The 25136-nt window shown below is 34.4% G+C and overlaps 1 protein-coding gene across 2 annotated transcripts; it reads left to right on the forward strand.

The window, feature by feature from the left end:
- The first annotated feature begins 7126 nt into the window (after window positions 1-7126).
- Window positions 7127-23977, forward strand: LOC124365123 (mediator of RNA polymerase II transcription subunit 11). Of its 2 annotated transcripts, none has more exons than XM_046821068.1 (3): window positions 7127-7244; window positions 22208-22348; window positions 23666-23977. In XM_046821068.1, exons 1-3 carry the CDS (start codon window positions 7130-7132, stop codon window positions 23842-23844), a joined length of 435 nt encoding a protein of 144 aa, XP_046677024.1. In that variant the 5' UTR covers window positions 7127-7129; the 3' UTR covers window positions 23845-23977. The 2 variants fall into 2 exon arrangements, with proteins under 2 accessions (XP_046677024.1, XP_046677025.1); XM_046821069.1 differs by lacking the exon at window positions 7127-7244 and adding an exon at window positions 7350-7741.
- The last annotated feature ends 1159 nt before the right edge of the window (window positions 23978-25136 follow it).

Here is a 25136-nt window from a genome sequence, read left to right on the forward strand (position 1 = left end):
GTTTAAACTTCAAATAGCACTGATATTAAAATGAGCTGTAAAACAACACTGTGACACTTTCAAAACACATCCTACTTAAACCCTACTTAACCTACTTATACAGCCTAATAACAAATGAGACTTACAGATTAAGAATCAAGTCAACAAAAGCAGAATGGTTTAACTAAATAATAAATGAATCTGACAACAAACAAAAGGAATCCTGGAATGTTGTAAATAATTTTAGAGGAAAGAGCACTGATAAGATAACAAATATTGAAATAATTAATGGAAACAAAAAAATAAATCACCCAAAGCAGATCGAAGAATTTTTTAACAATTACTTCATAAACATTGCAGACCAAATAAATGAAAATTTAAACTATTGCTCTGATGACAATGACGGTCCAAACATAGACCCTAACACAAAACTAGAATCTTTCAGGCCCATAGATGATAGAATACTAAAAAAACTTTTTTCAAACCTCAAACCGAAAACATCGGCCGGAGTGGATGGTCTATGTATGAAGGCTATTAAATTCTGTCAAAAGGAACTGACTAAACCCCTTGTGGAGTTGGTGAATGCCTCCATAAACAGCTGCACCTTCCCGGATGCCTGCAAGGTGGCCAAGGTGAGGCCTCTTTTCAAAAAAGAAGGGTGATGAGTCCGATGTCTGCAACTATCGTCCAATATCGCTCCTTCCGGCAGTATCCAAAATCATTGAGAGGGTAATCTGTGACCAGCTGACTCTCTACCTGGAGGAAAATAAACTCCTGGTGGAGAGGCAGTATGGCTTCAGAAAATCCAAATCAACCAAACTGGCCTTAATTGATTTTGTAAATGGTTGCATTGATGCGGTCGAGGCTGGTGAGACGGTATTCGGCTGTTTTGCTGACCTATCGAAGGCCTTCGACTGTGTCAATGCGGTCATTTTATTGAAGAAATTATCAGCACTGGGCGTTCAAAATTCTGCCATCGCATGGCTAACCTCATACTTGACCAATAGGTATCAGGTAGTGGAGGTTCTCAGCACAACCAAATTCAAAATTAAATCCACACTTTCACGACCCAGTTTGATTCGAAATGGCGTGCCACAAGGTTCAATCCTGGGCCCTTTGCTTTTCCTGGTTTATGTAAACAACATAACCAGTAAGATTCCAGTGGAAAATTTTTACATGTTCGCTGATGACACTACCCTGGTTACCAGGCACAGAGATTGTGGAGTCCTGGAATTAGAATCCTTCATCAAAGCAAACAATCTAGCCCAATTTTTTGAAACAAACCACCTCAAACTCAATAAAAAAAAACAAAATGCATCTGCATCCAAACAAAACAAAAGAAAAATTCAAAAAATTCCTGGACTCCTAGCTTGTGCATAGGTGACAGGGAGATGGATGTCACAAAATCAACAGAACTGCTGGGGGTGATATTGGATGATGGGTTAGACTGGAATGAACAGTTGGTCAAAATTGAAAGCAAATTAGCCAAAGGCGTTTTTGTCCTTCGAAACCTTGCAAAACTCAAAAACAACCAATTGGAAAAAACTGTATACCACTGTTTGTTCGAGTCTCACATCTCTTACTCAGTCATCCTGTGGGGGGGCTCAGCCTCAAATCTCAAACGAATTTTTACTTGGCAAAAAAGGCCATCAGAGCCATGTTGGGCCTGCCTCCCCGCTCACATTGTAGTGATCACTTCAAAAACCTAAAAATATTAACAGTTCCATGTCTATATATTTATGAATGTGCCTGGTACATAAAATCTCAAAACTTAGAATTTATAAACAATAGTCATAATTACAATACTAGATTTAAGAACAATTTCTCAATGCAACATAGGCTTACTCTTTTTGAAAAAAAAACCAAATTTCTCTGGACTAAAAATTTATCAAGTTTTACCACTAATAATGAGAACAATCAATTGTAACAAAAAATTCAAGAGTGAGCTAAAAAATTTCCTAATAGATCAATCCTTCTATAGCATGGAACAATTTTTTGATCATTGTAAAGGGCTGGAACACCCCACCCTACCCTAAACACTGTCCCTCCTATACAGGGCAGTTTTGGACCTGCAGAAGCCCTAAAATGGGCCAACTTCCTGCGGAAACAAAAGTATCAAGTAAGTAAGTTACATCAATACTTTACCATTATTTCACTCAGATTATGAACCCACAAATTCGCAATCTCAAAATTTTTTGTGATTCATGTGGTGGGCAGAACAAAAACTATTGTTTTGAGATTTCTGTACACCGCTGTCCACCACATGAAGTTACTAGATAGTGTGTCAGTTATATTTCCTATTAGAGGACACTCCTATTTGGAGTGTGATAAAAACATGGCGCTAATAAACCAAAAAGCTCCTTGTGAAGTACCCTATGACTGGAGAAATGAGATCAGTAATGCTCGATCTACACCTGAACCTTTCAAGGTAGTTAACTGCAAACAAATTTTCTTTCAAAATTGGACTGACCACTTATCGCCTTATTTTGCAAAGGACTGTTCTTTCCCTACCCGCCCTTTACGAGAACTTAAAGTTGAACAATTAAAACCTGGTTACTTTTTTATAGAAACACATATACGGGCGCTTTTACAGAAATTGGAGTGCAGCAAAAAAAGGGGAAGGAAACAGAAAACAAAAAAAAAACTACGAAACAAAAGGAAAACCTAAAGAACCTACGGAAATGGTAAAAGAAAAAGAAAAAAGACTAAACTGAAGAAGCCACCTCCACCTTCTCCACTACCACCCTACAGCTTGAACACCCTCAGCCTCCTCTACAATGGGCTTTTACCCTTAAGCCGAGGTAAAATAAAAGATATCATGCACCTGAAACGTTTCTGTGGACCAACAGCACAGGTATTTTATGAAACACTTGTTGCAAAAGAAACAGACAGTGGCGAATCAGACTTATCTGATTGTGACGAGTAAACAAGATTTGGCAAATAATGGTTTTGGAATCTGATCGTTATTCTCTTGTTTAAGGTGGACTCTGATCGTTACTCTCCTGCTTAAGTTTGACTCTGATCGTTTATCCATTGTTAAGTTTGTACTTAACCTAACATTTTTACGTAGGTATTTCATGTTTCCTTAGTAATTTTTTTTTTAATTTAATCTACTACCTTTATAACATTGACGCGTATAAATAAATATGTTTTAAGCTCATAAAAAATTATTATTATCCCATTATTGTTTGACATAAACTTAGTTTTTAGTTTTTCTTAAAACTAAAGAGAGTGGACTTTGATCGTTTTTTCCCCTGGACCCTTCAATTCAAGTGAACTAGTTTACACACCAACACCAATCCGCCGTCATCTAAAATTAGTTAAAGTGTTTAAATATTATTTTTATTTATTGCTGACACACTATCTCGTTCACAAGTTCGAAAATATTATTTTATTCAATTAATTATAATACAGTTCATCGCTGGTCAGAGATGAAGAAGAAGGCATTCAAGTATAAACTCGTCCATAGGACTCGTATGCAATGAATAGACTTTTTCTTCGTCTTTACTGGGTACTTGATGGTAGGATTGGTAGATACCTTATAAGTAAATACAGCTGAAAATAGAATACTTTGAAACTTGCAGTACTATGTCATCGATTTGTACAATATGATATGTACCCAGTAAAGCATATCGATTGATTGTTTGCGAGTATTCAATTACATCTAGGTGCCGATTGGTTTTGTTTTCTATAAAAGCCAAATTTGCTATGAGTGGAATTGGCGTTTAGTTTTATAGTGATGGATTTGTTCCTTCAACAATATTAGAGATGAGGGACACTGGAGCATTAGTAGCCTCCTCCTAACAACACTCAAGGGCCTTTAAACTGCAACTCGACTAAATAATGATGTTTAAAAACATCATGACCTAAGACAACATGAGTGCAAAGTTCCTTCATAACAGATCTAACTCCATATTACCATCTATTTGAAGATCTAACAGGCAAGAACCAATATTGAAGAGGTTAGTGAAGTTGATTTCATCGAAACTTGTCCCGAATGAGTTTGTAGGTTTTGGACCTTATTAGAAGAGGGCTTTGTTTTGTATATATTAGTAAATTATTTATTTCATACAATTTATATGTAATTTTCAACGAAATTAAGTAACTGAGTTTGACCCAAGGTTTCACTTTATATGACTCTGTAGTCTTTCCTCAATCTATCTCGATTGTTGCATGTTATTATATATTTATCTCACTGTTAAGTTATTATTATCATAATTGTTTTATCTGTTATCATTACTAGTTTTGTTATGTTATTGGATTGTTGTTACCACAGTTATTAGTCATTGTATGCAATCTTGATTAGTTTATCTTTATTTAAGTCAACTCATGTATAAATGGTGGAACCGTTGGAAATAAATAAATCTACACATAGATGACCACTGTAAAGCCAACGTTATGTTTATTTATTTATTTCTTCCAACGGTACATAACCATTTAGCTTATGACTAAAAAATAAAGAAAAAATGACATATATCTAGGTATAAGAACAACTATAAACTATTTTTACATACAACATGCTATCAAAATCTTCCAGTTTACCAAGACTGCATTGCAATTGTAACAATGAAAATGGTGTTAACAGAAACAATCGAATATCTAAATGCATAAAATCAACAAAACAGTGAGATAACAACATAACAAAGACTAGTAACAAAATAAATAACTTTAACAAGACCAGAGAATAACAATAACAAGTTACATCACAAGAAAGTTACTGAGTAGTAGAACCTATAATTAGTTAACAATTTGCTTGATTTTTTTTGAAATGCGAAAGAGACCCTAGGAAGAAATCCACCTGCCCGGACCACACACCACCATGCCTCAGAATTCTTGCAGCGCCACTGTTGCATGCGTAGTTCGTGGGCAGGAATTTGCGGCAGAAGACAGTCCGTGATCTCGTTCCCCTAGGGACGCTCAAATCAACCATTTCCTTGAGAGCAGGGCAGTCCACCAGTCCGTTGATCAGCTTGAACAGGAAGAGAAGTGACTGCATATGAAAACGCTGTTCCAGTTGGAGAACAGGCGTTTCCATATAGGCGCAGCCCAGACGAGCTCCCAGCATCCTCAAAAACATGTCTCCACCCTCTTCAAGTCTTCTACGTGGCCCAGTTGGTAAGGGGACGAGATCACAGTTCCATATTCAAGCACTGGTCGCACTATGGATTTATACAAAACCAGTATTGAGTCGTGTGACTTGAAGCCCTTTGTCGATCTTCCAATATAGCCAAGGAGAGCATATGCCTTAGAAGTTATGGACGCAATATGATCAGAAGGATTTAGTGAACTGGTCAAAATAACCCCAAGGTCTCTCAGACGATCAACTCTGGTAAGGGGCACACCGCCAATATGGTAGTTATAGTTGAAAGTTAACGTAGCGCGAGAGAACGAGATAACTTGGGACTTGGAGATATTTAGGTCCATAGAATTTGCCACACACCACTCAACAATGCTGGAAAGGGATTTCTGTAGATTCTCCTAGTCATCCGAAGAGAGGATTCTAGCATAAATCTTCATGTCATCAGCGAACAAAAGAAATGAAGCTGAGACCACTCTGAAGATGTCGTTGGTAAACAAGATGAACAACATGGGCCCAAGGTGAGATCCCTGAGGGACTCCAGATAATACCGGGAAGGGTACCGAGATGGATCCACTACACTTCACAACTAGAGAACGGTCCATAAGGTAGCTCCGAAGCCAATCCAGAAGCTTACCACCAACGCCATAACCCACAAGTTTTGCAATCAGTAGGTCGTGATGAACCCTATCGAACGCCTTAGAGTAATCCAAGTATATGCAGTCAACTTGACATACACTGACGAAAGAGGACATCACAAATTCCTGGAACAGCAGGAGATTTGATATCGTGGAGCGACCAGGAAGAAAACCATGTTGACTCGCGTGTATAAAGGGTTTTAAGTAGAATTGGAGTTTTTCAAGAACGAGGGCCTCAAACACCTTAGCTAAGGATGATTGAATCACTATAGGTCTATAGTTACTTATTTCAGTTCGGTCGCCCTTCTTAAAAATTGGAACGACAAATCCAGTCTTCAAGCACGATGGGAAGATCCCAGCACCTAGAAGTGAGTTGAACAGCAAGGACAAATGTAGTGCAAGTACAGGCGCGCAGTACTTCAATATCGCAGGAGGGATTTCGTCTGGGATCGCACCCTTGTTGTGATCAAGATTTTCAAGTCCCCTCTGAACATCAGTGGCAGATAAAGTGATCTGAGATAGGGTACTGTTCCAACCAAAGTCAAAGGAAGGGATATCAATTGCTGGGTTCGAGAAAACTGAAGAAAAGTGCTGAGCAAATAGGTTACATATATTTGAGGAGTCACTAGCCACAGACCCATTTAACCCCATTTCAAGTGGCATAGAGGAGTTACATTTCAAGTTGTTTACATGCGCCCAAAATGATTTAATGTTGTGTGGAATGCTTTCCTCAATCTTTGAAATATAGTTGCTGTGGCAGTCTGAGGACAAGTACTCTCCGGCGAAGCCTTAAAAATATTTCACGATCCAAAAAGCTTCCAGAAGTTTTAAATCTCTTGTGTGCAGCCTTATTCTCGATTATCACGTATATAAGTCTTCCTGAGAACTATTTAGGAAAATGAGTCTCTGCAATCCTCTTTAGGGGAGTACTCCGTTCAATGATGGACGAGAGATATTGACAAAACAACGAAAATTTAGGTTCCACTTCATTCTAGTTGACAATATAGGGGAGACTAAGAGCCTGCAACCGACTGAAGACCATGTTGACATCACACTTCCTAAAATCAGGTATGTACCTAGTGCACGGACGTGTCGAACCTAAGTCCAGGGAGAGTGCAATATCCAGAGCAGGGTGATGTCTGCCTTCTGTAAGAAGAACGTTCACAGCATGCGTGACTTCCGTGGCAGCAACTGACGAGAAAACGAGATCCAAGGTGACTCCACGTTGATTTGCTATGCCATTGCATTGTTTAAGGTCATGGAAAGCAGTCATATTCATTATGTGACGAGAAGAAATATCAAAGTAACTGGAATCGTCGAGCCAATCAGTGTGAGGTAAATTGAAGTCGCCAGCAATGAGCAAACTATCTGACCCCCGGCCACAGCCAACAGCCTCATCAACAGACTTGCAGAAATTCAAGTGCGTAGAAGCTTCATGATTTGGTGGAATATAGGCACAGCCAATTGTTGTATGAGGCACCGAGGAAGTACACTTTACAAATACACTTTCAGTAATGTGATTGCCAGATTGGTTTGTTTCTATATGAAAGGTAATATTGTTTGAAACAATTTTTTACTTCTATGGCTTTGAATCTTGTTGTAGGAACACTGGAACAGGATATTGCTTGTTGTTCTGTTGTTTGTGTTCCCGTGTCTACTGTGTTCTGTTCCGTTTCATTTTTGTATTGTGTACATTAACCTAGAAAAGAAAACTGCTAGGAGTGTCTTGTTTACTAAGTATTTTTTTCGGAGGTTACTCTTAATTTTATTTAACCTTTTAAGTCGTAAACATATTACAGACTGTATTTAAAGTGGGCCTACCATAAAAGTGATTTAGAATAGTCCTAGATAATTTTTAGAAAATAAGTGCAACATTTGTTACTGTTACCGAAGTTGTGTATATTGTGTTCAAAGCATATTAATCATATTCAGGTTAAAAGTTATCTTTATAATTTTATTTTCCATTAAAAAATGACAGCTCCAATTGACAGACTTCAAACCTTGGAAGCTATTGAAAAAGACATCATTCTTTGTTTACAAAGTGCAGGTTAGTCTATTTTAAAACTCAAATCTGATTTGAAACCAAGTGTTATATAATACTTAAGCTGAACAGTTACAATAAATTGTAAATAACCCTAGAACTGGCGGTCATATCTTCATCCTGTAGTGTCGGCTGTGTTTGGAGCATTTCGCGCAAGGTTTTTTTAAAAAAATTATTACAAATAATAAAATAAAAGCAATATAAAATAAGGATATATATTTTAGGGTTCAGGAATTACAACACGTTAAATTGCACTATATTGTAAAATTTAATCCATAAAAACAAAATTTCTAAATAAACCACTTTTTTTTTATCATTTTAACCCTTGTGAGTGCCACAGCGTCGCTTATTTTGACGCTACGAAAAAGGTGCATTAAAGTGCCAGCGTCGCCCAATTTTGTCGTTTCGTATTTCGATAGTAATTTTTATATTAGTACAAGATTATTTTTGGCCAAATAATCTGACGGCTGTATTCAATAGGTTTCCAAACTATCAATAAATACGAGTTTTTATGTTAGTTTCATTAGACTAATTTTAACTGCTGAAACTTATGTTGTTTGGGTACATTATCAAAGAAGCCACTATTTTCTGGAGGGTGAGTTTTGCGCCTTATCGGGGAAACAAAACTAAATTAACATTGTTAAAAACAAACTTGAATTATTTAACACCTATTTTGAATGTTCAAGTTATTGGACGGACAATCAATTTAAATCAAAAACTATTAAGAAAAAGTGTCATTATTCGGAAAATGTTTCAGGCCATATACGTGTGTCGATATTGGGAGAGCGATTTGGAGAAATAAGACGTATGACTCATCAGTATTTTTACGAGTTCAGTATGGAAGAAGGAAGGACGTATAATGAAGTTCTATTTTTGGATCTCTAGATAAGGCAAAACTCGTCCAAAAATTAGTGGGCTGTGATAAGTACCTGTACGATTGATTCGTTGTCTTACAGTCAACGCGACATGTAGCGGAGAGCGTGAGGTACCGTGGTTGCGTGAACGGCCTTTCTTATTGTTTATGTGCCGATAACCAGAGCAATTTTGAGTTAAATACACCAAATAAAATAGTAACCGTGTATAGTATTTTAACTGTATTTCTTTAACAAAAGTGAATGTATGATTTGAAGTGTGTTTTCATATCGCGAAAAAACGGTGAACATTATTCAGTGTGTAAATATTAAATTAGGGTTATGTATTTATGTAAAATGTAAACTTTTATGTAAATATGTTAGCAAGTATTAGTTTTCTAAACTTTACTAATCATAATTATTTGTAGTTTGTATGATAATGTTTTTATTAGATTTATTGGGAAAATATTACATCATTACTAAAGTAATTTCAAACCTCTGACAAATGATAGTACAGTTTATATAAGATGTCACGGTTACCGGGCAGCAATTTTGTTTAATACATATAATGCCGCACATGTTTTTTAAAAATCCTAGAATGATAAGATATTACATCATGGTGTTTTTATTTATAATCATATGGCCTTTATCATGGTATAGAAGAAAAAAAAAGCTTTTAAAAACTACCGTATGCACAACAATATTAGGGTTGAAACTTAACTTTTTTTCAAAAGAAATAAAACTTTTTTTATTAAATACGAATTTTTATATTTTTTTTAAATCAAATTATTAGATTTGTAAACGTAATGTTTGTGTTCATATTCTGCATTTTAATAAGAAAAAAAACAACAACCAAAATGATGGAAATTCCTGTTTGGTTAGTTATTTTACAACAGCTTTTTTCCCAAGAAGCTTACAAATATGCAAAAAAAACAGCGTGTGGCACTTTTAATGCATATGCCCTTAGGAAAGTAACCCGTGGCACTCAAAAGGGTTAATATTAAAATATTTACGAGAAAAAATATTTCTTAAAACTTTGGGGGGGACCTACCTAACAAGACAAATAAAGTTATAGTGGGGGTGGAGAAATATTTACTACGTTGACGCATAGCCATTCTGTGTTCAATATTTCTATCTAGTTTCAGGAAAAAAACATAAACATTATACACATTTATTGAAGAGCATCATAAAGCATAGAAACAAAAAGCATGCGATGCATTAATTCTGGAAACATCGGGGAGTACACTGGTAAGACTTTGGTGAAAACAAGTTTTGCTTAATACATTTATCTATGAATACACTGTTATATTGCATATTCTTGTATTAGCTTAAAATAAAATTAAATAGAATATACAGTACTCATGAAAGTAATTAACATAAAATCTATTTTTTGAAAAGTAAAAAAAAGTTAAATTTTGCCAATTATTCAAAAATTTTGCGAAAAAATTTTAATGTCAGCAAAATATACAAATCCGTTTCTTTCTAAAGCTGTGATACTATATCAAAATTTATAAATTTAAGGTTTATCATAGTTAATAAGGAAATTATTATGTAGATAGAAAACTAATAAATCTAAAACTAAATATATTGAAAAAATATAAGCATAACCCAAAACAGTTATTATTTCTATAAAACCAAAGAAAATTACAAAGGGCAATATATATTTTATTTTGAAAAACTATGCTAAGTATTTACCCAAAAATAAAGTAGTTACTCTCAGAGCTAAATAGAGTGACTATAAATACACGTTTAGTGGTAGGCTAATGTGAACAACAATAACAAAACATATGGTGAAATGAATTTTAGCCCAAGTTCCATTATTTTTTTTATTTTATTTTTTTTTTTTTGTTTAAATTTATTATTATGCCTACACACAAAGCCTGTAATTTCTCTAACATATTTTCATGTAATAGAATTTGCTGTATTCTAACATATATATGTTTGACGACATCAAACAACACATTACCAATTAAATACGACAACTAAATACTACGCGATAAAAACTAGTTAAAACTTACAAATATCTACAGCTCGGCACGAAAGTGATACAGAACGGCAGCTCGGCAATGTGGCGGGGTGGTTCACAACAAACGGCGTCCGCTGTTTTCTTTTAACGTTCAAAATAACAAGCTTGCTACGTCATAAAACCATAATACAATGAGGAATTAAGAAACTCATCTGTTCCCTACGCATTTTTCTTCCCGATAATACCAATGGTGCATGAATTTTATATCGATAACGTTACTCGGAGTATATTGTAAAAAGTAATTAATATACGCAGGGTAATGTTTGAACCGAACAAAATTTTTGACGGTTCTAGACTCTACAGAAGCGCATTGACTGGACAAAAATTATGTCGATTAACAGTTCTAGGGTAACTATAAGGCTAGTTGGTGTGGATAATGTAAAAACATTCACTGTTTTATTAGGAGAGACTTTAATAAGCAGCCTACACTCGTTATTAGGTTGTTTTTATTGGACAGTTCTATATCTTATCCAACTTCGATATGTAGGCTACAAATTGTACACAATAAGTTTTCATAAAATACAGTAACAAGAAGATTCCTGCACATTATAAAAAAAAACAAATTTAACACTAACGTTACAAAACAACAAAACCAACTATGGCCTAGACTTTGATATCAAAGAAACCTTACAATATTAATAACTTGCCCAGCTAGATATCAATGAATAACCGCTTCTGTGAAATGGAGAAAGAATTCTCCCCATGGGTTACCAGGAGCCAAACCCACATGTTGAACAAATCTCATCACTTGTGACAAGTAGCCTATCTCACATATTTTCCTAATTCATCGCCATTTCCATAATCTCAAAATATTAGTTACTTCTTGCTGTTTATTGTTTACATTAAAATGAATATAACTAATAAGTTGAAATCATATGCTAAGTTAAATAAATCGTAATATCGAATTATTCCTTCGGATAAAAACATCAAACCATTCTATAGAAACAACCGATGAACGAGTGTAGGCCGCTTATTAAAGTCTACCCTTTTATTACTCTAGATATACTAAGTAGTAGGCTGTTGCAGTTTGATGCCATATTAATGGTCTTGTAAATGTCTATAGAAACTTTTAATAGATCTAATATTTTAGGCTATGAAAGTATTATATAAAAATCCCAACACATTTTTAAGATAACTTTAGTGCCCATCTTGTGTTTGGATTAATGTAAGGCCAACAAACATTTTTCTGAGACAGAGTGCCAAGAGTTTATTGAGGGGTAGTATAGTCAGTGCCAAGCATACTTTGTAGTATTCCACCATTTAAATAATGGGACGATTATTATAACTGAGCTTATGGGTGGAGTATAATTAGCGGACACCACCACAGTTTAATCAACAATATTAAGGACTATCTAAACTGTTACAACCAAAATTTCAAATTGAATTAAGTAAGCCTACAAGTATTTCAAATTACAGTATAGTTCAGCTATTTTTTTATACAGGGTGATTCATGAAGTTCTCCCCCCACTTCTACAGCACATTGTACTAGTAAAAATAATGAAAAAAATGTTATATAAACATAGGTCCGAAAACGCTTCGTTAGCGAGTTACAGCTAGCGAAAGATTTCTCCTGAATTCCTGGGTAAAGAGTAAAATAAAGCCATACTGAACTTTTGGAAAGGTTAATTAAGTAAGAAATATCGTGGATTCTTATGTATTTTTACTTATGTGATAAAGCTAATAAAATAGGTTTCAGAACTGTACAATGTAGTATTTTTTGAGGGATTCAGGGTTAAATGCAAAAAATTGCGGGGCACGAAACAATGTTTTTTTAAGTTTGATGTACAATAACTTTGTTAAATAGGTAATAAATACATAAAATCAACAAACATTAATTGTAGAGAATTTAATTTTGAGAAAATTGATATAATCAAAGTCTAAAATAAAACAGAAATAAGTACCAAAAAATCGATTTTATTCAGTATAATACATTACTAGCAAAATTAATCAGGTTGGGCCAACCGTATGCACCTTTTTATAATAGATGTTCGAAAATGAGGCCATCATTATCAATACATTTTGCAGCACGTTTGTGTATTGCATTTTTTGCGTTTCTTAATTTTCAGGACTTCCTTGTAATCTGCACAGCCGAATCCATAATACGGCAATTAATTCATCGAGAATTCACTTTTGTCTTGTATACAATGTCTTTCATCCATCCATCCCCAGATGCAATAATCCAATGGAGATAGATCTGGTTGATCTTGGTGGCCAAGAGTGAGGCCCTCCACGACCAATCCAGTGTCCAGGAAATTGATGATTTAAAGTAAGCAGAAACGGCACGTGAAAAGTGGGGAGGTGCTCCGTCATGCTGGAAGTACAAATTTTTGTCTGAGATGTAAAGGAACATTCTCTAACAGCTGCGGCAACTCTTCTTGAAGGAAATGCAAATAGAACTCAGCATTTTAGGCGTCCAGGTAATATGAAAGGTCCAATCAGCCGATTGTGCAAAACTCCAAGCGAAGCGGACCATCCCCTAGCTGTAGATGTTGAACCTTTTGTTTAGGAAACGGATAAAATTTGTTTCGATTAAGTGACCTCTACAACCGTTGACTCTGCGAAACTCCTATCCGCCTAGAAATAAGTCGTGTACTTACACCTGGACTGCGATGAACAGCATTAATAACAATATCATCACCAAGTTGGACAGCTCGTTCATAATTGGTTTTAGTACTTGGTAGTGATCCTGTTTCCCGAAGAGTACGAAAAGTTCCTGAAATTGTTTTGGTATCTGGAATCCTCCTATTAGGGTAACGTAGTTCATATTCTTCTACACAGCAGCTCTAGCATTACCATTACAGTAACCCAAAATAAAAAAACCATATCAGCGTATTCCTCTGATGTAAATAAGTAAGGCATTTTTTTGCTGAATAAACAATCGAATTATAACTCACAGAAAAAAATTGCATTTAATAACACGATTCACAGAACCCGATCTCCTGCTGTAGCTTGCAAAACACCACTAATACACAGTTCTAACGTAACAGTACAGAATAGCATTGTTGATCAGCTGTTTATTCGTGCGTTAACCAACTTAGAAATTAATAAAACAAAAAACTGCATTTCGATGATTAGTAAACAATAAATGGGAAAAATGTTTGCTTCATTTATTTTCGAACATTTGATGTAAATGTTTATTAACAAAAAAAATACAACGTAATAAAACATGATATTTTTATTTACAAACAAATTTTATTTAACAGTTAATCTTGTTTTCTAAATTTATCTCATCATTAAGGAACAAACATTTTGTTTTTGTTTTATTTTAACTAAATACCGTACGGTATTTCTTTACAGCTTAGTAATGTATTATATTGAATAAAATCGATTTTTTGGTACTTATTTCTGTTTTATTTTAGACTTTGATTATATCAATTTTCTCAGAATTAAATTCTCTACAATTAATGTTTGTTGATTGTAATGTATTTATTACCTATTTAACAAAGTTATTGTACATCAAATTTAAAAAAAAAACATTGTTTCGTGCCCCAATTGTTTGCATTTAACCCTGAATCCCTCAAAAACTACTACAGGTACAGTTTTGAAACCTATTTTATTAGCTTTTTTCAGGTAAAAATTACATAAGAATCCACGATATTTCTTACTTAATTAACCTTTCCAAAAGTTCAGTATGGCTTTATTTTACTCTTTACCCAGGAATTCAAGGCGGAATCTTTCGCTAGCTGTAACTCGTTAACGAAAGCATTTTCGGACCTATGTTTTATATAACATTTTTTCATTATTTTTACTAGTAAAATGTGCTGTAGAAGTGGGGGGAGAACTTCATGAATCACCCTGTATCTACAAAATTAATAATTTAATAATGAATAAAAATCTTTCTAGTCTATTTAGTGTTGTAACATTTAACTAACAAAACAGTGTAATGTCTAGTTTGTTTTTACTATTTTGAAGGACAAACGTGTCTCACAGCTTGTGATATATATAGCAAAGGTAGGCCTAAATTGCCATTTTACTTGTGGCCATTACTCAAATACCATACAAATGGTTTTAGTTTGTTTGAATTAACTTAATTTGGAACAGTATTGTTATTCAATACATTAAAAAAAAGGCATTAAGTAGATGTAAAATCACTATCTAGCTTATTAAAATGTGGGAAAGTACGATAGGTGGACCCAGTTTTTTATATAAAAATTATCAAACGATATAATCAACCAATTAGTTAATTAGAAGAAATAATTAAATAATCTGTATGAACTATAAACATTTTAATATTCGAAACACAATTTGTTCTATAAGTAACTTCTATTAAAGCATAAAAAGATAGTTCACTTTAGAAAACCATACTAAATAACACTAAATGGTTATTTACTATGTCTTTCCTGGTTTCAAGATGTTTGTTTTGTGTTATGTTTTTCTTTATTATTTCTTTATTATTTAAAGGAAATTTTCAGTCACCTGTCTTAATTTTATCTTTTGATTAATGGTTATGGTGTATTTATTATTTATGACATTATGTAATATTTTAAAATATTTCTATTAATTTTACTTACTTGATATCTGCATCCCTGACCAGGTAGCTGGATCGATGGCGTCAAAAATGTAGCCATGTACAAGACATTTTGTTAAAATTTTAGCTATTTACATTATTTACACAGGCTATGGCGGCAAGATAGTGTCAAACTCGCTATTAAAAAACTCTTCCAGTGAGTAGAATGCTCTCCTCAGCAGCCAAGTCTTGACCCTAGACTTGAAGACCTCCAGCCGTAGATGCCTTACTTGTAGAGGCAGTACATTAAACATTTTCATAGCCAGTACAGGAAAAGAGTTCATCTTTTTACCGAGCCTTCAGTAGGGTAAGGAAATGGTGTCCCCTCCTCGTAAACTACGAAGGTGAATGTTGGCTCTGGTGGGCAAACTGTGTTCGTTGCTCTTAACGTATAGCAAGCTGTTGAGTATGTACTGGCTATAGACAGTCAAGATCCCCAGTCTGGCAAAGATGGGTTTACAATGGTCAAGGTACCCAGATAAAGAGATGATGCGCACAGCCTTCTTCTGTAACCGGAGCACTTGTGAGCAGCCAGGCGCATAGCCCCACATCAACAGCCCTTAGCTTAGGTGGCTATGGAAGAGTCCATGATAGATGGTGATAAGATGTTCCACTGTAAGAAGGAGAGTCAGTTTACGCAGCAAAAATGTCACATGGGCCAACTTCATGAACACAGTCTCAATATGTTCCAAGACAGCTTTGGGTCAAGAGTGAAACCCAAAAGTTCAGTTGTGTTTGTTCCCCAGCCAGTGGTTCGACTCAAGGTGCACATCATCTCTTGAGTTTTGTCCGTATTCAGCTTTAACCTATTTGCTGAGAACCAATCTTCAGCCCTGGTAAAGATGTTGGCAGCTTGGAGAGCAGCAGATTCAGGAGTATCACCACCAGATAGAATGGTCGTATCATCTGCATATAACACTAAATCACCAAGCAAGCTGATATCGTTGATGAGGATCAAAAACAGAATTGGCCCAATAACAGATCCTTGTGGAACACTGTGGCGCACTTGCAGGAGTTTGGAGTTGGCCCCCCTGACTAACATCACCTGCTTACGATTCTGCAGATAGGACTGTAGTACCTCCTGTTGAACTCCATAGATCTCCAGCTTCTGTAACAGCATTTCATGTGACACACAATCAAAAACTTTGCTGAGGTCTGCGAGGATAAGATCTGTAGAGCCCCTTTCCTCAAAGGCGTTGAGAATCCTCGAGCTAACATGTGAAACCGCAGTCACTGTCAATCTACCCCCATGAAATCCGTGCTGGGAGAACAAGTTGTTGCGTTCAAAGTAGTCAACCAGTTGGTTTTTCATGACAGTCTCAAACAACTTCACCAAAGCAGGAACCAGGAATATAGGCCTGTAGCTTGATATTGACTCAGGGTTACCCTTCTTGAAAATGGGAATTGTCCGGGAAATCTTGAGTACCTCAGGGAAGACACCTTGGCTGAGACACAAATTTATTACAGCAGACAAGGGATCGGCTATCTCATTAATTATGGCTATGGCATTATGTAATCTTTTAAAATATTTCTATTAATTTTAAACATTTGACATTAATTTTGTATTTTAGAAATGTTTATATTGATTGATAGTTTTGTTATTTGATGTACAGGTTGTCCCGTAACTCTCTGGACAAAGATATACCATGTTATTGCTCAGACCAAGATAAACCTATTTCACCATATGAACATCTTTGTTTGTATGCGTTTTTTTATAAAAAAACTAATACGGTATCTTAAAAAATAATAAATGAAATTACCAAATTTGACTCAAATGTTTATATTAACAAGGCCAGCTAATGAAAAGAATATCATAAAATTATCTTTAGTATTTTCAAAATGCCAGCCATTAAAACTTTTAAACTTTGAATATCTTAAAAACTAAAATTCTTTCTAAAGAATTACAAGAATAACAGTGTTTAGAGGATTTTTTCACAAATCTAATAACACTAAAGTGATTTAAATCAAATAATAAATAACTGATTTAGATTTACTGTGACAAAACATGGCCCACATTGAGAGCTGCCGTTTATTCAGTTTTTGTATCGGTGGCTATACGCCGAGAACCTCAATGTGGGACAGATCCTGTTACAGTAAATCTGCTTGAAATCACTTATTTATTATTTGATTTAAATAATTTTTGTGTCATAAAATTTTTGATAAAATCCTCTAAAAACTGTTATTCTTGCAGTACATGAGAAAAAATGCTAATTTTTAAGATACGAGTATTTAATGTTTAAAACTTTTAATGGCCACCATTTTGAAAATATTAAAGATAATTTCACTATATTTATTTCCATGACTGGCCTTGTTAGAGTCATACTAGACATTTGAGTCAAATATGGTATGATTTAATTTTTAATTAAAAAAAAAAATAAAAAACACACAGTCAGATGTGAAACTAAGTATCGGGGACCCATGTTTATATGGTGAAATATGTAGTTATATAGTTTGTGTTGGCCTGAGTAATAATGTGGTATACCTTTGTTCAGAGAGTTATGGGATACTCTGTATACAATATAAAAACCGGGTCCACTTATTGTACTCTGCACTTGAATGTTTTTGTATTGGATAATTGAGGTACTTCTAATCCATTTGGTACCTTGATTCGATTTTGGTGAATTCTGCTTACTATTCTGTAGCTTATTTATGTTTCATTCTGTAAGGGAAAAGTGGGTTATAACATAATATTTAGTTCAATGATAAAATCTGTTGAATTGTTTTGATAACAAATCAAATATAATAATTTTAATTTTATGATCTTAATTGTATTGGCATGCACCTTTGTATTGTCCTAAATATGAACAAATATACAGATATTCAGATAAATATAGATAATGAACAGATACAGATATTCAAGGAGATGAAATCTACAGAAAACGGTATCTTCAAAATTGTATTAATGGGATTAGTGTCTTGTATTGTAAATATGAAATGTACCTCAACATCTCTAAATGCTCTTAACACCTTTTAAGTACAAAGCACCATATTTTTCTAGCACACTCTTTTCAATACTTGGAACTATCCGCTTCCGTAAAAGGACATTGGTGTGATTGTTGCAACCTTAGCCTAAGGAGCTAAGTATCATTCATTTGTCTGCAGCAGAGCTAATGCTTTCCATTAGGACTTCTATGTCAGGCTTAGTTGTGACAAATTCTTCGAACATTGTACATGCAGCTGGTTTCAACCTATATTACATGTTTGAATGTGTATACAAGATAAGTGTGTAAATAATACAAATGCCGTTTTAACAGACCAGCTCTGAGACTATTCTTGATTGATGCAGTTCCAACAAACTTAATCTAAACTCTCAAAAACTCAAGATCTTACTTTAAGTCTTTCAAAACAAGAGGGCTGTGATCCTCCTCTCAAGTTTCTTGGCATATATTTGCAGAGTGATTTAAAATAGCAGCATCATATTGATTATGTGGCAACAAAGACTTCAAGATATATTCTTGATACGATCTTCAAGAAAAAAGTAACTCAGAATATCCTGTTTAGTGTGTATTATGCCTTTGTACATAGTCAGCTAAACTATGGAATCACTCTTTGGGGAAACTCTGGCTATTATGACAAGTTGTTTGTTTTGAAAAAAATCATTACGCTTGTTTGTAATTTGCCAAATTATACTCACTGTAAACCATATTTTATCTAGCTGCTATTTGTTATTAGGGTATATAAGTAGGTAAATATATACGTAGGTATAATAAATATAAAAAGTTCGACTGCTCACATGGTCTAAGCTTGAATCTAGTACTATCTTCTTGGGGTGTTTTTCTTTTTTCATCAGAAGTGTGGGGTGGCATCACAGAAACCCGCACTGATGGCCAGGGGCATTTCCGATTTGTACTTTTTTGTGCCAGATCGTCCGTCCAACTTTTCCAATGTCAGATCACGTTGGATGATGATCTATACTTATGAAATCAAATGTTACACACTCTTGCACTCAGTGTGTGGTCAGCAGTAATACCTAATTTTTCTTTATTGTTGTATGCATGGTTCTCTGTGCTGCTTGAAACATTTGATTTTTAAGAGTTTAAGGGGACCGGGTAGGTCCTATGCTGCGCATGTTTTGCATATTTGGTGCACACTTTTCTCAGGAAGTACTAAAGCTACATACATGAGATTTATACCACATGTTATATGCATATTGAATTACACTTTAAAGCAAGGATTTATCTTTTTATTTTTATTTTTCAAGTTATGATTTTTTTTCGAAAGTGCCTTTTTTTGTGATGTTTTTTTCAAAGAAAAAAATTATAACTTGAAAAATAAAAATGAAAAATAAATCCCTGCTTTAAAGTGTAGTTCAATATGCATATAACATGTGGTAAAAATTTCATCTACGTAGCTGTAGTACTTTCTGAGAAAAGTGTGCACCAAGTTTCAAAAATGGTGTTTTCGAGAATCGCAAATCAAAGTAGGCCTACTTTTAAAAACACATGTAATCATACCTTTATTGATTTAAAACAGACCAGCTCCATAACTTGGGTCATCTGGGTCTTCTTCTTTGTCTTCCAGCTTTTTTTTACTCGATCTTTTCTTCTGTCTTGCTTGTTTACTAATTTCAGATGCTGCTCGAAGCGAATTAAATAGCCTACACTTATCGGCTAGTTTCATTGCTGCTACTGTATTTTTCCCCACACTGATTCCACACTTTGCAAGCACTTGACACTTGGTTATCTGTCCAGAGTTGAAGGTAGCAACAGCATCATAAACCCCAAAGTGAAGAGTTTTCAAACCCACAAACCCGGTTTTAGGGAGTCTTGACCAAATGACGTGGTTGACGCTTTCATTAGGATTTTGAGTATGCCCATGAAGGCACCTTTCCAGTAGTGTAGGATCTGAAAAGCTCTTGAAAACAGGCTTTTAAACTCCATAATAGGCTTAGGGATACTGGATCTATGAGTGTAATGTTCTCCAGTTGCAATGGACTTATTATATTTACACCAACTATCCGTGTCTGCCGGACATAACCCGTGATTAGGATCTTCATCTGTGGATACCTTATGATAATACAGTGCCCAAATAGATTGCTTCATATCCTGCACACTATGGCTGTTTTTCCTGATTGCTTGCCCATAGTATGTCTGCAACTGGTCTATGACAGTAGAAGATAAACGGTTTCTACCTCCTAAGCCTTTGCCGTCAGAGAGCTTTACGGATTTGTTTTCAGCTTTCAGTCTTCGTAACTGCGTGCCCATGCGTTTCTGGATATGGCCTATGCATTCTAATTTTTTAATTTTACAGTCAGGACCATAGGGACACATTTCCTCAACAGCTCCAAATCCCTTTGAATCACCGTTACCAAGGTACCGTGTGTAGCGCACATTATATGATCCCACGGATCTACTAAATATTTGTCTTGCCCCTTCAACCTCCATGCCTCCACTTGCTCCCTTGTAATTGGCTATACATGTTAGTTCATGTGCCCCAGACAGCTTATTTGGGCATATACAATGCTTAGAAAATATAGCTAGGTCAATAACAAGGCCAGAAATGAAATGAAATGAAACGTTTATTCTCTCTTCACAATCAATTAATTGTAACAAAACAACAACAATATTATACTTCTATACTTAGTGTTTGATCAAATAACGTGTTAACTAATTAGGATGTTAGAATTAGAATCAAAACTAGTAGCGGTGATAACACCATTTAGGGACGTATAGCCCTTTTTTTGCCATGTTCCATCGATGGCTACAGGGATGTCACGTACTCCGTCGTTTAGGTCGACTGCTTGTTCAACAGCTTCTTTTATACCTTTGAAGCATACATCTTCAGCACTGCTTCCTAATATTTCTACATATGCCATAAACTTAGTAGGAGGGGCAGGTAAATTTAAAATACCGCACAAGGTTTTTGCTGCTGAAGTGCCTTTACCTATGGATCGCAACACATAAACCATTCTTGTATTTATTTCATATTGGTTTGTTTTAGGTAAATCTATTTTACATGATGACATAAAGGAGTGAGATTTCATGCAGTCCATACAATATAGTTCTAATTGACTTGCAAGTCCTACGTTCTGGGTTTCTCAGTACATAGTTTGTCGAGTCACATGAAAAACATTTTAAAAATTTACATAAAGCACTTGACAACAAACCTAAATCTATAATAATATTTACATTCTCTTCTTTATTGTGTACATCATATTTGTCATCCAAATTCCCTAGTTTCTTTTTAGAAGCACTTTCCAACTCTGATAATACAGTCCTATTACTTACAGGTATAGGCCTAGGCCTAAAAATGTTGTTCCATGAGGGTGATTCATTTTCCTTTCTAAACAAAGGTTCACATACATTCCTTCGCTTCTTGAATACCCTAACTGTTTTTCTGGGCCTCCTTGGCATTGTATAATCACAATAAAACACTTCACTATTGTATAAGTTTCATTTAGCCGTCAAGAATGAAAGTAAAAATATGAAACCATAACAACAACAAATAATAACACAAGAATAGTGTCAGCTGAACTGTTTACTTACAGCTGACAATCCAATTGCTCAGAATATACAGGTTAGCCAACCTGACAAAGTATAATGTCCCACATGTCTGAAGCACATACTATAACTAAACCTTCTGCTGTGTTTTGAGTTGACGCAAACACATCACTGAATTTACGGGTATGGATAGACTAAACAATTCTTTTTGTTTCTTTCTTTTGACAAATAATCATGTGTTATATATCAAAATGTGCGTAAAGAACCAAGCTACAAGAAAAAAAATATAAATAGAAAATTGATAAATTTTGTTTATTTCACCTACCCGGTCCCGTTAACTATAACTAATTGGGTACCATTGGCCAATAAGAAAACCTTGAGTAGCAGAGATCAATGCTTCTAAAAAGCTCATTTATTGTCCACAGTATTCTGTTCCGAATTCTACCTAAATTTTACACATAACATTTTCTAATCACATATTATTATTTTTAATGTCCTGCTGTGCCCTATTGGATGATTCTGATAATGCTCAAGTCTGTTCCAATTTTTTATAGCCTAGGTGGAATAACATTTAGATTGTTATGTTTCTGATTTGTTTTAAAATGTCTGTAATAATTCTGAATGTTTCAATGACTGTGTCTTTTTAAGGTCACGCCCTTCTGGAATTGAGCAAGGATAAATCAAGTTTGAAGCAAGCAGAAAGCCACTCAAACCAATTTCTAAAAACTCTTCATCATGTAGAATCAAAACTTACAGAGCAAATTAACTACCTCACACAAGTCTCAACAGGTATGTAGGTTGTAAATATATGAAATATAACATGTTATAAAAAGAGATTATGAACAAGTAAATGAGAGTTACGTTTTCACTGTGTTTAATTACTGCCACCAAGCTTGAATAAATACTACCTCAAAAGAGATTAAATTTCATTATTGATTTCAAGAGATAACAGGATTATCGTTAAGTAGTGTCAAATTCTAAAACAGAAATTTAAGGTGCAAATAGAAAATAATTCAACACATGGCAATGAACATACCAAAGTCAAAGATAGCACTTTGAGTGCTGGTCCCAAATTTCTTTTTTCTGGCGAAAATTGCATGTCTTTTTATAGAATGCTAAGTGTTTTTACATTTTTAAAGAAAATCGAGTAAATATCTTTTAAACATACATACATATATAGAAATGTTTACCTGTATTTCCCATGTTTTCTTCTTCCTTTCTACTTAAAAACTATTGATTTCTATTCAAAATGTAATTATTAATCCTCTCTCGGGCAATCACCATGGCGGGGGAGCCTGCCACTAACGTCCATTCGCTATCAACTGCTTTATCACTGTTTTCTGCTTTGTGATGCCTTTATACAGCTACTTTTCGAATTTCTAATGGAAATATCTATCGACAGGTACTGTTATATTCATTCATTGCATGTTTTTATGCCTAGTAATGTATTAAAGTAATATATGAAACATTTTATCGACCTCTTCATTGACAGTGGTTTAGTTGTTTTTCATCAAAATTCCTTCTAACATCTTTTGCTCTTTTATAGTATTAGACCTATTTGTAAATTCCTGCAGCTACTGTTTTACTGACATGTAGTTTGTACAGGTCTTTGTATCAAACATGCAGTATTATTCTATTATAACAAGACAAACAAACATTTCTTGTATAAAAGAGTATTCATTTAAATTTAGTTAACCAAATAGGCATGATAGTTTTTTTTTTTATATTACCACCATATTATAGATAATTTAATATTTACAATGATGTATAATATGTAATAGTTTTGTTTGAAAATAATAATAACACGAGATAGTGTGTTCTCCTGCGACCCAATCCAGTAGTGCCAGAAGGGTCAACCAGGAGAGGGTTAATAGAAGTTTTAACTCATGTTTTAAGAAAAGGAAGTGTGTTCCATCAATCCAAAATAAGCATATTTACATTCATTTTACAATGTCTTATTTGAACATAACAGTCTAAATAATGTAACTTTTATGTATTTTCAAATTAACTAGTGCATGAGAATATTTGTGCCCATAAAACATATCTAGGGCAGAGTACAGGTCTTCCTCCTGCATTTAAGGGTTAATTTTTAAAACTTGATTTTAGGTCAACCTCATGAAGGTTCAGGATATGCTTCTCAAAAAGTTCTCCAAATGGCTTGGCATCGCTTGGAGCATCTAAGAAGTCGAGTCAATGAGTTAGAACGCAATAAACAAAAGCAGCTCCAAACTCAAACTCGGGGTATGATGAGACCTATGCAACAACAACAGCCAATGAACCAATGAGTGAGAATTTTGAAGAACAGTTTTGTAATCATGTTTTAGCAGTTCTTGGATAATGGTTTAGTAGTTAATTTTTGTGAACATCATTTTTGTTGTATCCTTGAATAATTATGTAAATAAATGTATTTATGTCTAATGTTGTTCTCGACTTTTTAAAGTAGTACTTATGTTAGGTTTAACTATATATATATTCTGTTAGACTTTAACAATAATCATTAATTTGATGGTTGAAAAGCAATTACATAAGATTATTACTAAAATATGGCTAATAGTTATTTCACCAAACCAGGAAGTTACAAAAATAAAATAGGCTTTGAACATTTTTATACAACTTGCATTATATTTTATATTTACCAACTAAAGGGAGCCTTAGAATTTTTCAATAATAATGGCAACAAACTGTAATCAGTTTATTTATGTTAAACATCTAAGTATAATGTTAAAAGTTGATAGGCTTTGCAAGTTTGGACAAAAAACTTATTTCAATTTTTCTCTGTGTACCCCAAGGGGTAACTAAAAATAATTAATTTACCTTAAAAGTTCAACAATGTGCCTGACTGGGTACATGATAGCCTGAAGTATTTATTTAAGCACAGGATTTAAGAAACCACCAAGACATGCAAACAATAAAACTAAGGAAATGCTTAACAATGTGTACCCCAGCGACGGGTGCACAACACGCTTTAGAAAGCACCGTCTGTACCCAACGGGATACACAGTCGTGAACATGTTAAGACAAAATTTGTATGCAAGGTATTACAGGTTCACTGTTCTTGAGTATATAATTTTAGTCATATGAAACAAAGTTTCCAGTGAAAGTAAGATGGAATCTGTCGTAATAAATAAATGTGTTAAATTTGAAATATCTGTTAACTTTAATTTTAATGACATAATTAATACGCAATCTAACGCTTTTTAATTTTCTTGTGAAGTATGATTTTTGAGTATATAATCAAATAAATAGAAAAAGTTTGAAATTATTTTCTATATAGAACATTTTTTATTCAGAAAACTGTAAAGCATTTTGATGCATATTAAGTACGTCTTCAAAATGAGACACCTCCCAACTTTATGACCACAATTGAGGTTGTAAAAGTGTTTGTGGCAAAGACAAATAATAGAAGTAGACTATTTATCTTATGTTGAAATTTGAGGCCAGCGAGAACAGTGAGAATATAGTGGAGTGCAGAGCAATCTAGGTTGTGCTGTCAACATTAAGACAATGTCGCTGACACCAATTCGGCACACTTCTGTATGGATTTTCATTGACCTCCCAGGAAATTGAACATTGAACT

This window comes from Homalodisca vitripennis, chromosome 6, assembly GCF_021130785.1.
Source record: "Homalodisca vitripennis isolate AUS2020 chromosome 6, UT_GWSS_2.1, whole genome shotgun sequence".
NCBI classification, from domain to species: domain Eukaryota; kingdom Metazoa; phylum Arthropoda; class Insecta; order Hemiptera; family Cicadellidae; genus Homalodisca; species Homalodisca vitripennis.

What these genes read in the sequence shown, in the direction of transcription:
- LOC124365123 (XM_046821068.1), top strand. Translation starts at nt 7,130, where the DNA reads ATGATTTGGTGGAATATAGGCACAGCCAATTGTTGTATGAGGCACCGA. An exon ending in GGTTTGTTTCTATATGAAAG is followed by an intron (nt 7,245 to 22,207) that starts GTAATATTGTTT and finishes TGTCTTTTTAAG; the next exon opens with GTCACGCCCTTCTGGAATTG. An exon ending in CCTCACACAAGTCTCAACAG is followed by an intron (nt 22,349 to 23,665) that starts GTATGTAGGTTG and finishes ACTTGATTTTAG; the next exon opens with GTCAACCTCATGAAGGTTCA.